The sequence below is a fragment of the Schistocerca americana genome, chromosome 1 (genome assembly GCF_021461395.2).
Source record: "Schistocerca americana isolate TAMUIC-IGC-003095 chromosome 1, iqSchAmer2.1, whole genome shotgun sequence".
Lineage (NCBI taxonomy): Eukaryota > Metazoa > Arthropoda > Insecta > Orthoptera > Acrididae > Schistocerca > Schistocerca americana.
In genome coordinates, this window is record NC_060119.1 from 301,890,116 (window position 1) to 301,907,420 (window position 17,305).

Here is a 17,305-nt window from a genome sequence, read left to right on the forward strand (position 1 = left end):
TAGCTTCTGTTTGTCTGAGAGGTTTTGGCTGCGTTTAAACTTAGAGTGAAGCTCTCTTTGCTTTCGTAGTAGTTTCCTAACTTTGTTGTTGTACCATGGTGGGTTTTTCCCGTCCCTCACAGTTTTACTCGGCACGTACCTGTCTGTGTGGATGGATATGTGTGTGTGTGCGCGCGTGAGTGTATACCTGTCCCTTTTCCCCCCTAAGGTAAGTCATTCCGCTCCCGGGATTGGAATGACTCCTTACCCTCTCCCTTAAAACCCACATCCTTTCGTTTTTCCTTCTCCTTCCCTCTTTCCTGATGAAGCAACCGTGGGTTGCGAAAGCTTGAATTTTGTGTTTGTTAGTGTCTCTATCAACATACCAACGCTCTCGTTTGGTTAAGTTACATCATCTTTGTTTTTAGATATATTTTTCCCATGTGGAATGATTCCCTCTATTATATTCCTATCATTAATTTGGCCTTATTATTTTTAATGTTGCTTATTGAAATTATTATTAAAACATTTCCAGTATTCAAGTAAATTTATCTATAATTGAATATAATTGATGAATAACTTTAATTTGTTATCTCTAACACTACTAAAATATGAATTATCTTTGTGATTGTCGCTTTTGAATGTCTTGAAAATAAAAATGATATATTTTCCTTTCAAAACTACTTGCATTAATAGCTTTAGTGGGGATTCTATCCTTTCCACTAAATGAATGTTCGTAACACATATTTTCTTTTTACTTCTTTCCTTATTTACTTTAGTTCAATAAATTCAATACGAGTTTGAAGTTTTAGTGTGAATGTGTGACTCAAAACTAATCGCACATGAAACAGAAATAGCAGAGACAAAAAAATTAAAAACAAAAAATCTACATGTCTCCACTCGACTTGTATCCTGAATTAAATTACATTATTAGCCAAAATTCTTCAGGTGTTGGCTCATATGTTCTCACTAACAGTCTCTATTTGAAATGTCATTCTTCACTCTAATAAAGAATGGTATGTTGTCAGCTTTTGTGTTTGTTGGTTCCACTAGGGTGCTAAACTGTCCACACTACATGCAGTCACACATTTGCAGGCAACAGTAGCTGTATTACCTCAACACATATGCTGTCTAAATTCTGGCTCCTGGCTATTATCAATCACTGATTGAGACCCTTGCTAAACAGAACATACCCCATATATGTTATACCAGAAACCGAGTAGTGCGTATTAAACTCTCAAAACAGACCGACCACAAAATCATCACAAACATTCAATTACTTTAGAGCCTCAAAAACCTCCAAATACAGCCACAACAATTTTCATTGTCTTGTGCACACCAAGATAACCATGAATTGCAACTAATAGTCCAGTTCTGTGACTGACTAGGACTCCTCTGCATACCTAACTTTTTGAAGCAGAGAACACAGCTACAGTTTGTGCATGAACATTGGCTCAGCATGACAACCCATCACTTATTACTTCTGTGACCACTAACGATGAATATTATGCTGGTCACAGTAACAACCATCACATCTGCACATAAAATATTTTAACTAAATTTTTCAAAACTTTTGACCAGAAAATCTAAAATTTACTGCTGTCAACCTATCCTGATCGTCTCTTACAGAACAAAATCTATTATAGGCACACACAGCTAAACTCGTATTCAATAACCGATCACACCAACAAAGTGATCAAAATTCCCCACAGCATCTAATTCTATATCTTCAATGAAACCAGCTCATCAACGATATTCCAAACAAATTAAGTTCTAGAACTCAGCTACATCAGCAATCATCTGTCTTACCCAGGCACCTGTTATGCACAATATCTAAATGAGACTTTCCTCTTCGCCATCTGATATTGACTATCTAACCCATACTAATCATAGGGGAACAACTTTTTGACACTCATATTAAGACTCCATTGCTTTTAACAATTAAATACTTATTCTTCAGCTGCCGTTGCTACTAGATGAGATGGGATCTATGGCACGGTTAGCTGTTGGCTTCTGCTGCTGCCGCATGGAGAGTCCTTGCTGCAACTTGCTCGTACTTTAAAGTGCAACCATTTGCTACCTTTTCTACATCATATTGACATGTAGTGACAATAGTTTTGAACATTTGTAAAGTAAAAACAAATCTTCAAGGTTTTAACATCTCTCCAGCCACTACATATGTTGAAACGATAAAAAATCCGTGACGACACTTACAATCTTTTGTCCCGTCACAAGCTCTTTTTTTCAGGAATGGGTATACATATCAAGTTGAAATTTATGTTGCTCTCTAAGGTTGTCTTCCCTTGCTTGGCAGTATAATAAACATTAGCTTCTAAGTCAATGCAATCAAAAGCTATGGTCATTTGTGTCCCATACTTTGAGACTTGCAAACTCACTCATAAAAACCTACAGGGTACTTGACGTAGAATCATGTAATTTGTCAAGGAAAAAATTTTCATAGTGCAAGCAAAGGGAAAAAAATAGAAAATTCTTAATTTGTAATTATATCAGACAAAATAATTTTTCTTCTGTCATTTGTTATCAGACTTAGAGCTTGAAATTAAAACACCCTCGAAAATCTTGCAATCCATGGGACCAGTATCTTGACAGTATCAGTATTGATAACAGGCAAAAATCTTCGAAATCCTAAAATGGATGAACACACTGTCAATGCTGGCCATGGCGTACCAAACCACACGTGAATCACATGTCCAGACAGTGGGTGAGCCAAACCTCGGCCTGTCCCAGGTTTGCTCGGTTTTACTCGGAAGTACCTGGTATAGAGCAATATTTTATTTAGTATTGCAGTGCGGCTTTTCTCAGTCAACACAGCTGTTTTCAATTTGGCAGAAACATGGTGTCTGCATTTTTGCCCTTTGCTGTTTGTTTGTTTGTTTAATGGACATTCACAGACCCATTAGGAAATCGTATAAAGAGAGGCAGTCTAGTGATCTATTGTCAACAACCTTTAAAAATGAATGTGGATGACTGAAGACAGGGACAACGATTCTCAATATCTTATCAAGCAGTTGCATGATTGACTTGTACTACAATTTTGCTGTGAACCTATAACACCATATAGAAGGAATTATGACATTTGACAACGAAAGAGCAAAAAAATTACAATTGACAGAATTGGTTTGATATTCTGTATGTCAAGAAGTACTTTGTGCTAATTTTTCAGACATGGAGCACCTAAAGAAAATGAATTGAATTTCTGAAAAAAAGTTGTATGCATTATTCCACTGTCTCGTTGCAACAGTTCTTGTTGGAATAGAATGGAGACTTCATATATCACTGCAATGTATGTTGGTTAAGTCGTGTGGCATGCTTGGAAAGATTTCTCGATTTAAATCCCACTATTGTTGAGTTAAGAGGGGAAAAAAGTACTGCGGGAAGGAAAATTAAAACATCTGGAATGGGCTGCAGGTCTCACATTTTAGCTGAACTTGATTGCACCCTGTCCCCAGTAAGACAATGCATTGTGAGAAAAAACTTATTTCTGATTTTTTTTTTTTTAAAGGCCTTAGAGAAGGAACAAACTCTGGTCAGAAACGTCCATTCCCTTAAGCTGACAGGCATTAAAGTCCGTCCCCGGTAGCTGAGTGGTCAGCGCGACAGAATGTCAATCCTAAGGGTCCGGGTTCGATTCCCGACTGGGCCGGAGATTTTCTCCGCTCAGGGACTGGGTGTTGGGTTGTCCTAATCATCATCATTTCATGCCCATCAATGCGCAAGTCGGCGAAGTGGCGTCAAATTGAAAGACTTGCACCAGGCGAATGGTGTACCCGACGGGAGGCCCTTGTCACACAACGTTTTATTTTTTACAGGCATTAAAGAAAACACAGGTTTTGTAGTAGTCTGTGTGGCCTTGAAAGAGTTACAAGGATAGTTTTTGGAACATTTTTGAGGACACTGCGACCTTATATATGTTTTCGGGGCTGTTTGTCATTTCAATTGAAATCTCCCCTGCATGTCTGCAGATGTAACTGATGGATCTGCAGTGTAATTTCCGTTTTAAAGACGAAACCTTTTGTGTTAAAACTGTCCAGGATGTCTACATTGTTTTCTTCAGGAGCGTTTCTACATCTCCAGAATGAATTTGCAATTGTGATAAAACATTTTGATCAGCATATATATGTAAAAGGCATTTTTCCAGTTATGAAACCAAATAAGTCACAATCACGTGGTAGCCAGAGGCCAAAATCACCTGCATATGTCTGTATGCTGATACTTTGTACCAGGTAAAAATTACGTTTTCAGCATGAAAAATAATTAAGTTATTCTGCAAATTTGTTTCGTTTGTTATCTATTTTGTTGAGACATATGAAATGTGAAATTAAGTCGTATGCAGTATGACCGCATTGCCATTTAAATACTTTGCATTAGCAGTTTACCGCCCTTCCTCCTGACATCGTGACATGGCGATGTGGAAAATGTACAATCTGCTTGAACACTGTGGCGTGCAGGCCAGGACATGGATTGCGATCTGAATTCCTGGCCACCCCTGTTCCGTGTAGATAATAAAGTTTGTTCGGAACCCACAGTTCACAAGTACTACTCACACCTGGACCATTTTTGAATTATTGCCTCGAACACCCTTGTAGTTTGTTTAGAGACACATTACATAAAAGAAAAAAACTGCATATTTTATGATAAGTAAAATGGAGTTATTAGTGAGTTTTATTCGGATATGTTTACTACAAGAAATAGCTCAGTATAGCAAAGGGTTATCTGTAGCAAACAAAAAGAACGTTGATGGTTGTACTGAATAGAAGTCTGATAGATATTATAATAAAAGCCAACCAAAGTAGCAATTGTCAAAGAAATTGAACAGCTGTTTGATAATATTAATGAACTTTTAAAATATATGACAGGAAATGAGAATTCTATTATAATGGAAGATGGGACTGCTGCTGTTGAGGATAGGGAAGTTAGTTCTTCAGTGAAAAGAAAGGGGAGAAATGTCAATAGAATTATATGCATTACATGAGTTAGTTATTGTGAATACACACTTTGAGAACTTCTTGAGGGGGAAAGATACATAGACAGTCTTGGAATACCTTGGTTGAACATGGGGCAAAAGAAATAATGCCACTTCAATGAGTTGTTGATGTGGAAAATGATTCGAGCAGCTTTAAGAGGTGCTGTAAATGAAGCAGGAAAAGGTACTAGGAATGAAATGGCAGAAAAGAGGTAGCCATGGATAACAGATGAAATAGTGAAATTAATAAGTAAGATGTTGAAAGTAAAACAGCAACAATGTAGGTCACTTAGAAATGAAATTCATTGGAAATGTAGAACAGCTAAAGACAATATCATGAAAAGAATAGATTGCTACACACCAGATAGTGGAGATGTCGAGTCACAGACAGGCACAACAGAAAGACTGCTAAACAAGTAAGCTTTCAGTGAAAAGGCCTCCTTCTGAATTAGGCGTGTCACGATTTTGTGTATGTGAATTGAAATAGTGTGAATGTGGCTGTGTATGTTGTCTAAAATAAAAAAGTCAATGGAGGAAGTAGACAGTCTCAAACTGGGAATTTGTCGTGGACAGAAAATTGGCATGACGTGATCCACAGGTGACTGCTAAAGATCAGGTTTGTTGATTAAGGCATGAAGGGTGCGTACAATGGACCAATGAGACAAATGCCTAATAATAAAGAGTTAAGGGGGCAAAATATAACAATGCGAGTTTTTGCTGAAAACTAGTGGAGGGGAAAGAACCACAGTGCCAGGTGTGAATCAGCAAAACTCAGAAAGTTCACACTAACACTGTGAGAGCTGTTTTTGAAATGAGATACTTTTACAGCAATATTCAGGATGACATCGTGCTAAATGCTGTTCTCAATATATTAAATCATAAATGTTATCAAAGTGAGCAACTTGAATATTTATCACAGATTATTTACACATTAAACCTTCTAACTACCATCAGGCCTCAGAGGCCCATCTGTGATTTTTATTACCTCCTCTACTAGTAACTATACATTTTCTTTTAATGAAATGTTAGGGCTTTTCCTAATTTGTCTTCTTAGTCATAATTTTGGAAAAAATTATAAAAAATTTATCTGTAGCTTTGTGTTAAAGTGTTGGTTCATGTTTCCACCCGGAGGGGACTCACAAACTTGTGTTGTTAAAGCAGTTTTTAGACAACCAGATGCCTGTTACATCATTTGATATTTTTGGCTTTCGTTCTTGTTCTGTCAGTGTTTAACAGTTCGCTTTCTCATAAACACATGTTGATTCTGGTATGTTATTTTGCTGAGTTCTACAAACTAAAAATGTTATGGAGGAGAGGACTATCAGATACGGAGGTGGCGGGAATTGTTGGAGCAGTCTTCTCGTACTGAAAACCCACCTAGTGAATTTGAATTTTCCAGTGGTGGCGATAATGAGGTAGACATAGCTGAAAACTGGTGATGATCGTGAATAATCCCTTTACGAAGAAGGAGAACAACAGTTTAGTGCAAATTCTGTTGAGTGTGACTTGTTTCCTCCTCGTAATGGCAATAAAATATGGACTATAGCCTCGCAAGCTGGATTTTCTTGTAGGCGGAGTGAAAAGGGTGTATTGAGAGAAAGCCAGGAAGCTACAATGTATCCGATTAGGAACTGTCTTAATGAAGAGTCTTGTATTTTGTTGTTATTTTGTGTGCCCCTCATTGAGAAGGTGTATGTTTGAAATGAACATAGTCACGTTTTGAGGTCACTGCCCATTTCAGTCCAGGCTATCTGGGAAATTGGTTTCAGTGCAATAAGCTAGTGCTGAAAGATGAAAGTTTATTTGTTGAAGGAGAAAGAAACAAGAGGTGTGCGACTTTCAGAGGATTTTGTGAAAATCCTGGTGACTAAACTTGAATGAAAAGTTTGGATATAATGTAAACTGTGATAATTTTTTTGCATTTCTGATTTTTGTCATTCGTTGTCAAAAGACCTGACACTTGTTAGTACTATGTGAAAAAATGAAGGTGAACTGAATACTGATTTTATTACACCTTAAATAGGTGAAGTACGGTGTACATTATTTGATCAGATGTGATGATACCCTCTTATGTCCTAAGAAGAATGAAGTTGTTGCTATCCTAGCTGTATTTATGACCAGCCAACAGTATCACCATCATAAGTAAAGAAGCCTGGAATTATCATGAGTTAGAATGCCTCAAAAATTGACATTGGCACCATGGACCAGAAGGTGCAGTGCTGCAGTGTGGAGACAAAAACAGGGCACTGGCCATTTGGCCATTGGTGGTTTCCTCCAACATGATTAATGTTAGTGTAATGAATGACTATGTAATTTGGATAATACCAATACAGAAATGAGATGTTGGGCTTTAATCATCAATTTGGGAAACCAACTAGCAGAGGTAGAGAAGTTATGAATTTATTAGTAGCACTGGATCCAAGAAGGGCAGCAAAATCTCCAGCTAAGAAAAGGAAATGTGCATATTGTTCAGAGTTCAAGAAAAATAGAAAAAGTCAAATTACATAATATAAGTGCACCAAACCTTTGTCTTGGAACACTCTGCTTTTGTCTGTGGACTCTGCATAAATTTGCAATAAGTATTACACAGGGCATATCAAAAAGAATCATCTGATTTTAAAAAAATCATGAGTATTATATTATTTGAGATACATGTGTGAACAATGTACTGTTGGAAAGAGCAAACGCTAGAGTTTCACATGGTTCCTGCTAGGTAGCAGCAGTGTACATCCATTTCAGTTTTAGTCAAAATGGTGTCGGGACAACAGAAAGCATTTTGTGGTCTACGTTTTTTAGTGTGGGTAAGTAACAACTGTTCAGCGTGACTTTCATACTAGGTATGGTGTGGATCCTCCTGCAGCACAGAGCATTAGACAATGGCATGAACAATTCCAAGAAACAGGTTGCCAGTCTAAAGGCAAATTGCTGGGCCATCCCCGATTGTCTGACACAAGTGTTGAACGCATCTGCCATGGTTTCTCAAGAAGTTCGCAGAAATCTGTTCACCATGCAGTTCAACAGCTCAACATGCCCCCAATGTCCATCTGACGTGTGTTGCGTCAACCATACAAAATTCAGCTACGGCAAGCTATTCCTGAAGGTGACAAACAACATCGTGTGGAGTTGTGTAATTTCGTTCTTGGCAAGATGAAGGATACATGGTCCATTTTTTCTTTGCTGCGAATAATGTTGCAGGAAGTGCATATCTCAATATGCTTAAGAACTTTCTTTTCCCACAATTGGAGACTGATCCGAACAACTTCATTTACCGATAGGATGGGGCACCGCCACACTGGCATCTGGAAGTGTGGGAATTTTTAAATCGAAGGATTACTGAAGAATGGATCGGTTGCAGCCTTACATTACTGGTCTCTAAGGTCACCAGACCTAACTGTATATGAGTGTTTCTTGTTGGGGTTTATAAAAGACTCAGTTTATTTGCCTCCATTGCCAACAACAATGAAGGATTTGAGACATTGCATAACAGCAGCTGAGGAAGCTGTAACTCAAGACATGCTCACTGCAGTGTGGGAACAGTTTGAATACTGCATTGACATATGTCATACATCTCAATGGGGGCGTATTAAACACCTACAAAAATATATGAAAAAAGCTTTTTGAGTTGCCTGTTCATCAAAAACCAAAATTCATTGTGTATGTTTATTAGTTTCAGAAATGTAGACATGCCAAATCAGATGATTCTTTTTGATACTCCCTGTATTATAAAAGCAATTGGTGTAGAATGAGTGTAAACTGTTTGTCATTCAAAAGCCACCAGTTAAGTATAAAAATTGTGATTTTAAAATGTAAACTTAAAATGAATAAAATTATTTTAAAAGTATTTATACTTCACACGTGGTTCATGTCGTAAGTAGTCAAAATAGTGTCAATTTATGTCAGTGTAAAGATCACAGGCCTGATGGGCTCAAATGGTGGGTAACATTATACAGATTTTCTGGTAAGCAGAGTGTTAATACCCAAATTGTAAGTGCAGTGTTATTTATATTAGAGAGTCTTGATCTTCTTATACTAATACAATGTCTCTCATAGCAGATCTCAGAAAGACTCTGTCATGTTTACAAAATGAATTGCTAGCAGAGTTTTCTGAACTGACATTTGGCAGGAGTTTGGTTCACAATCTTCTTGGGCTATTATTACTTCATAAATTTTCTATGGTTTCCTAAAAACAGTACATGTTAATTCTGGGTTTTTTCTTCGTCAGGTTTCTCTAGATGTGTTGGTGTTTCACTTCTGAATAGCCTATGCCAACAAGACATTACACTGAAATAACAGAAATATGCAAATTATCTTATTGGAAAAGTTATTAAGAAAAGGATGCATTATAATTTTTAATTATAATTATATAAATGATAAGAGTAATTTTCATGGTGACACTGTATATTCCCTTCATGTCTTCTCTAGAGCTGTTTCACTCAGTTGTTGTTGAAAAAGAAAAGAAAATACTCAGCTGGCATTTTATCTTGATTTAGCAAAAACTGTGTATCACGATCTCTTGCTATCTCTGTATTAATAGAATTGTTAAATTTTATAGTGCTGAAATAGCTCTGTATATAGCACTACATAACCAGTACACTTTCTGTAGTTACCAGGGTCACCCTTGTGTGCAGATACACTGTCTGTCCACATTCTTTCACCCTGGGAGAGAAATTGGACCGCACAGACTTTTCCTTCCATCTTAAAGGAAAGATGTGGAGGTTTGGTTAGGTGCATACATATGTTTGAAGGCAGAAAAACCTGATATAATTCTCTCCCCCTCCCTCCTCCTCCTGTGTGTGTGTGGGGGGGGGGGGGGGGGGGGGGCAGTTCAGTAGACCATTAATCACGATGGTGATACAAATGTTTATTATTCATTGTATCAAATATTTACATGTATTATTACTAAAACATTTTGCAGTATGACCATAGTATTAAACAGTGCAGATGAGTGTGAAGATGGTATGCATGTATTAGACAACAGTGAAACCAGTAGCAGCAAAATATCAGAATTGCTGTCAGAATCTCTGAACTTTCCAGAATGCTGTATTTTCGCAAACATTCTGGCACAAATCACCTGTGGTCTTCAGCGCTGTTCCGTTATTCACCACCACCATTAACAGCTACTATTAAATCAATATTTTGTAAATTTGCAGAGAGACAGACTGGTAGGCGAGTACTTCTCTTCAGGAGGTGAAATTCTAATACTGCCAATAGACACAGTTAAAAGTGGGGAAGAAAGAAGGAAAGAAAGAAAACCTATTTGTTGCTTTCAGAACTATTAGTTCTTTTTTCAGGCAAGAAAGAGGGATACATTGGGGAAGCCTAGAAAAGGAGGAGCATGCCATGCAGGCCGCAGGATGGGAGGGAACCAGCTGCTGTGGGAATGAAGTACATTCTATTGCTTCTACTTTCATAATAATCTGGCAGATTATTTGCTGCTGAGCAGTGCTGGCCCTGAGGTGCAGTGGAGGAACTGTGTGTGAGATTATTTGCTACTGAACAATTCTTGATTATGTCAGTAAGGTTCAGGGCAGGGAACAGCCACTGCAGTTCTGCATCTATCTGTTCCACAGCATACTCAACAATATAAGATTTACCCATGTCCTCCTTGTGAGCGAGTCCCTGTCTTTGGAACTGAATGGCCTGTCCCTCCTTTTTAGTTTTCCCCAACGCATACCTCTTTTCTACCTGAGAGTGGAACTAATAGTTCCGAAATGTAGGAACAGTTTTTTTTTCCACAATTTTAATTGTATGTATTGGCAGTACTAAAATTGCATCTTGTGAAGTACTGGCCAACATTCTGTCTTAAGAGATGTTCCTCCTCACCTGGTGGCTCATTGTGAGTAGGCAGTTGACAAATATTTCTAAGTTTTTGTGGTACTAGTTCTATTTTCATGTTGCAAGTCTTGACTACTTTTTTTTTCCTTTTAAATACTTTGCTCATGTGGTGTTGGGGTTTAGCCTGCAGTTGTGCCTGTGACAACTGAAAGAAGTACTATTTTTAGGTGAGATTTTACAAAGGTGGCTTGGCTTTAATCAGGACAGTACTTACTTGTTATTGGCTGTCCTCAGATACTTGTGGTCCCGTGCTGGGATTTGATTTCCACTATTCTAAATTTTTCAGAAGTGTGGACCATTTGAGAAAGGGTGCTTTACATGGTACTTAACCTTTCCACTGTGCATGAGCATCCTACGCACATCTCATCCAAATGGTTTTATGTACACATCTGAAATCCTGCATGGTATCAGATCTATGGTGGTGGGACACGTGTGCCATCTTGGTTGAATCCATCTGGCAATGCAGGGACCACACTGCAGATGCTTGAACTGCAAACTCTCCATGTATTCTGAGGAACAAGTGCAACCCCCTCCCTCTCCCATGCCCCATGGGTTTTGTTGCTCTTGAAGAGGGGTAGATAACAAGAAGGTGCTGAGGGCATTGAGATTTAGGGGAGAAATGAAGGGACCATCTCTTGTAACAGTGTGTGCCAAAAAGGGGGGGGGGCTCAGCTTTGTTCTACTTACACACTACTGTACACAAAAATATTATTATTATTATTATTATTGTACTCTTGAAGGTAACAGCTCCTCTAGTTTCTATAAGTCTTAAGTTTTTCACCCCATTTTAGACACAAGGAACAGAGCTACCCATCTGAATTTGGATTTACCTGACTATGACATGGTCTTTTTTCCCAAAATCATTGTTAAAAAAATACATGGTAGTCTTGTATCCACAGGTAGAGCTGTGGCTGCAGAGGTCAACTATTTTACATTGTGTAATAGCTTAATTTTGGTGTTGTTTTACATTCGGCGAGGAAGCTTTGGTAGTTGAAGTCATTTGCAGATTTAATTTGATTATTTCAGAATGATGGGATTGGGTACAGTGGCACCAGCATGGCTGAAGTTGAGGTGGGTAGTGGTGAGATGGCAACAAATTTTGTTGTACTGCCGACAATGGGAATACATCCCACACGCCTTGCTTATTGTGAACATTTACCATGTTTAAGTTGCAGTTCTTCTAAATATAAATGTAATCAGTTCTGAATGGACATTACAAATGGATAAATGCAAAGACAATATACATTTCTACTGGAGACAAATTATCATAATAAATTTATACAGGAGACAATTTATTTGTAATGCAAATATGTTCACACACAACAATCTAAGCCCAGAACAATAAATGAAACGCTAGGTTCAATAATGGTGCTAAAGTAGCTGCTGCTCGACAGCACTGTTGATTCTCAAGGTTGGCAACCAAAGGTGAAGTCCACTATTGACCGAAATGGTCAGATTTTTGCCAGTTCAGGACTAAGAACCCAAGAAGATAACATATTGTTGTTATTTAGTTAGTTTATTGCAGTAAGAATAGTAAGTGTAGCGATTGATAAGGGGTGTAGGTCACAGGCTTGACTTGAGAAATGTAAATCTAAAAGTTTGGACTTCATAATTGGTTCATGCAAACAATATAAAACTGTTTTAAGTTAATGGTTACTCTGGTGCAGGGGCCACAAATAACTGTGTAGCAGGAAGAAAATTTGATATAACAGGAGTGAGTGTTTGTAGGTGTCATCAGATGAACAACAAATAGCCAGTTCGAAACGGCAAATGTTCAGGGCATCAAATTGAGAAAGGTATCATAAATTGGAGCAGCAAGTTGTTCAGTATGTGGGTGAGAAACACAATTAATGCTCCTTGATTACTTGAGAAATTATACAAATGAAGCTGTTGGAGATAAAGAGTTCTTCTCCAACTCCTTGCATTGTGAAATACCAAGAAGGTAAGAGCTGGTGGTTGACGCTGATAAAGGGGCCATGGCATATGTTGCTACACATAACAACATTGCCTCAGCGACTTCTGTGGCTTTTAATGGAAAACTACTTGTGTGTCAGCATTTCTCGGTATAAGAAAACACAACAACTGATAACAATGTATGGTGTTAATTCTTCTTGTGCAGATCTTAACATACTTTATATCAGTAACAAAACAGTGGAAACTCCAGGCTGGAATATCAACAAAGTAGGAAAAGATAAATTGCTACTTACCGTGAAGATGACACATTCAGTTGTAGACAGGCACAATTAAGACACTTACACATAAGCTTTCGATCACAGCCTTCGTCAGAAAAAGAAAGAGAAGTACGCACCATTCATTCACACAAGCAAGCTGCTGCAGTTGACAGTCAAGTAAGTGTGAGGTGTGCTTGCTTGTGTGAATGACTGCTCTATGTTTCTCTTTCTTTTCCTGATGAAGGCTAAGGCTGATAGTTGATGTGTGAGTGTCTGTTAATTGTGCCGGTCTGCAATCTAACGTGTCATCGTTATGGTAAGTAGCAATCTATCTTTTGCTACATTGTTTATATCAGTTACACAGTTTGTTAATTTGTTACATTAAAATTGAAAATTTCCCAAGGAGCCTCTTCAGAAAAGGGAATCGTTTTATATTTGTGATAGTCTTATTGTCAGTTAAATACAGTATATCCTCCATTGGTGTCAGTGTTAGGGCAAAGACAGAGGAATGTGCCACCTGCCGCACATATTTATCCTAGGGGCCGTATCCCCCCACCCTCTACTGTTTTTTAGTTCCTCTCATTGTGTTAACATTTCTAGTTACCTTGAGTTTCCTTTTAATCATCTCATTTAAAGTGCTCTTCTGCAAATTTTAGTCTGGATGACATTGAGGCCTAGGAGCAGACAGTTCTTGCATCCTCATTTCACATCATTATTTTACATGAACATCTTGAGGATGGAAGGACTGATAGCCATTTAAATAAACAATAATGGGTTGCAGTTATTATTATTATTATTATTATCTTTTTTATAAAAACAATTACTCAGTAAGGTATTATTTATTTGGTTTTTGAGAAATTATTGTTTACTGCATACTTTTTCAGATCGAAAATACGAAACTGTCATACTACCTGTATTTGGAATTCCTGTACCTTTCCATATCTCAACAATCAAGAATATTTCACAGTCAGTTGAAGGAGACTACACGTACCTGCGAATAAATTTTTTCCATCCTGGTGCAACTATGGGCCGTAATGAGGGTGGCACTTACCCACAACCTGATGCTACATTTGTGAAAGAAGTGTAAGTTTTTGTAATTACTTATTTGTGATCAACATAAGTACTCAAGTTTCCCAGTCCAGAAACAATCTTCTGCAGATTCCAATGGGAATTTGTATCAATTTTCTTTTTCACATGTTTATTGAGAAATATAGAAAATTCACTAGTTCTACTATTGGTACAGCAACCAATGTTAACTATTTGGGAGTAATACTACATAGAAAGTAATATACATTTGTTGTTTTTGTATTGCAGGACATACCGTAGCACCAATGTCAAAGAAGCTGGAGAGCTGTCAGCACCATCTTCGAATCTCAGCACTGCTTTTAGGTTAATAAAAGAAGTTCAGAAAAAGTTCAAAAATCGTGAGGCTGAAGAACGTGAGAAGGAAGACCTTGTAAAGCAGGATACACTTATTCTATCCCAGAATAAGGGCAATCCGAAACTGAAGGACTTGTACATACGACCCAACATTGTTGCTAAAAGAATGACAGGTATTACAATTGTTTAATTACTTATTAACAGCCAGTGATCCATGACTTGTTGAATTCATTGTTCACAACTTGTGTGCCTAATCGGTTTTAATCTTGCTTATGTCATGATGTAGATAATATTATGTTGTTTAACTTACGAAGTGTTTTGAGTCGTTGATAGGGACATAAACAAGCTTGAGACCATTCCTATCTTTCTTATATAAATCCTCCTTCAGAGCTATAAATTTTACACACACACACACACACACACACACACACACACACACACACACACCTGATGGCTGGGATGGAGAAGCAACAGGTGTACGAGATAGACATGTGATGCCACTTAGCTCATTCTATCCCCAAATAAGGAGAATTGTGGGCAGTACCTTATGATGTGGTACATGAATTGGAAGGAGGAGATAGGACAGATACAGAGGGAGACTGGAGGAGAAGGTGTGAAGCTAGGGTCATGGGGCGGGCAGAGGTGGAGATGGATGTGCAGCAGTGGCTGAAGGGGAATTAAAGGATTTAGGGTTGCATTGCAAGGATAACCCTCATCTTTGTAACTCAGTGAGGCTGTTGTAGTTAGAAGGATCCAAATGTCACAGATGTGAAACAATCACTGTAATAAAGCTAGTGTGCTCGGCAGGAGTTTCTGACACTGGGTGTTCAACTCCACTCTTGGTCACAGTTTGACAGTGACCATTCATTTGTTGTGGGTGACAGCTGGTTTGTTGTCATATCCACATAAAATACTGTACAGAAATTAAAGTGGAGTGGGTATATGATATAACCGCATTTACAGATGGCTCGGCCTGTGATATATGATGAGATAATCCTGTGAGGAGGCTGGAGTAAGATGTGCTGGTTGTATGTAAGTTGTGGCTATAAAGTAACAGGACTGATGCTGTCACAGAGTAAGTGCACATGCACCAAAGATGAATGGGATGACCCGTAGGTGTGAAGCATGAAGTTGACTCTGTGGAATGTGGCATATCTGGTGTCTGTAGACAGATCAATGTTACCATGGCCTTTGTTTGTGTAAGAGCTGCTATTTTGTTTTGCTGCAAAAATAAATGTAATAATAGAGCTATGAATTGTCATGAAGTTTCACATGAAACTAGGAAGAACAGCTACTGAATCCTGTCTTCTATGAAAGGAAGTGTATGCTAAAGATGCTTTATAATGTACGTCAGTTTTTGAATGGTTCAGGCATTTCCAAGACGTTGAAACTGATGATATCCAGGTCATCCTGCAACATTGAATACTAGTGCAAATATTGAAAAAGTAGGTATGATTCAATCTTGCCTTTGGTTGAGTAAGTTGATTGCCGAATTTGTAGACATTGACAAAGAGTGCGTAAGGCAGATTTTACATAGCCAATTTAATATGTGGAAAGTGTGTGAGAAACAAGTGCTAAAAATTCTCATCAAACAAAAAGAAGCTCATGAAAATGTTTGTACTGACACTTTAAATACCGTTGAAAATGATCCTGATTTCTTGGAAAGAGTGATAACGTGACAAATCTTGGTTATTAACTTATGACCCAGGAACTGTGTGTCAGCCCATGCCTTGAAAGAGCCCAACTTCACCTAGAGTGAAAAAAGCTCTAATGACCAAATCAAGATTCAAGGGGATGATGATATTTTTTTAAAGAATACATGGAATTGTGTATCTTCACTGGGTTCCTGAAGGTCAGCCTGTTGAACAACAGGCTTGGAGTGTCATGTTTGCTTACATTCAAAAGAGAACTCTGTAATCCTACAGAAATCATACTGAGAGAAGTGTAACAAAGAAGTTTGTGAATCCTGTTGACATGTTTTATTCAAAGTATTTGAGAAACAGTATTGTAGGTGAGAGAAATTAAATATAAAATTCATCATGTTCTGTTTGATGGTTAAAAGAACACAGATAAGATTTATAAAAATGTCATGATGAACTAACCCATGGCTCTGTATTTGTGGTATGTATATAAAAAATAAAGTTTTTAGGTTTTCTTATGGAAGAGGGAAATGATGAAAAAAATGTTGATGAAAAGGTTAAATTAGAAGAAAAGTGATAAACCCGATAAATTTGTTTGCTTAGTAATTTATTTCTGAAGAGTGCATGGTAGTTTAAAGGTTATTTAATTTAATAGTGTGCAGCCCACACACCATTGCATTGATCATGTCTCATACATTTCATGTGTGCCCCATTTAATAACAAGAACTTGAATGCCGAGAGAACAAATCGTTGAAGACATGCTTTTCTACATATCATGATATGCTCTTTTTCTAGTTATAGAACTATACCCTCTATTTGGCAATAACAAATGGTTACATTGTAGATCAGGGTTTTATACAAGTGAACCAGGAATGACAATCACAGTTTGGAAGAGAAGATTGTCAATGTAAATTCTACTAGTAAAATGCTTGTAATATATGTCATATTCCCATTCATTACTGTTTGTTGTGAATAGTCTACACAAGAGAAATTATTCGTGATCGCTGGACCTTGCATCTTATTTTATCGAATCATGATGTCATGTTGAATGTCAGTCTCATTCCATCTGAAATGTGTGTGTACAAACCCTACACTAATGTCTCTTTAGAGGTAGTGGTATAAATCAGCAGGAGAGATTCCATAGAGTTTGCAAGAATAAGGGCATGCAGTAACAGATAGAAGCTTTGCATTGTTTAAGGTTCTTCTTTTGCTTTTGTTTCTTCTGCCTTAACTTATCCTGTATCTTCACAGGGTCGAAATGTTGATCTGGATTTGATCATGTCAGCAAGAAAGCCAATATTATCAGAGTCTATTGA

General features: G+C 37.7%; 1 protein-coding gene across 2 annotated transcripts in view; it reads left to right on the forward strand.

The window, feature by feature from the left end:
• The window catches only part of LOC124595607 (FACT complex subunit spt16), a 132,203-nt gene that overhangs the window by 53,953 nt on the left and 60,945 nt on the right, over positions 1 to 17,305 (forward strand). For both annotated transcript variants that reach the window (XM_047134425.1, XM_047134433.1), the window contains exons 11-12: positions 13,854 to 14,052; positions 14,284 to 14,522. In XM_047134425.1, the coding sequence (XP_046990381.1) occupies positions 13,854 to 14,052; positions 14,284 to 14,522 (438 nt within the window). The remainder of the gene's footprint in view (positions 1 to 13,853; positions 14,053 to 14,283; positions 14,523 to 17,305) is intronic.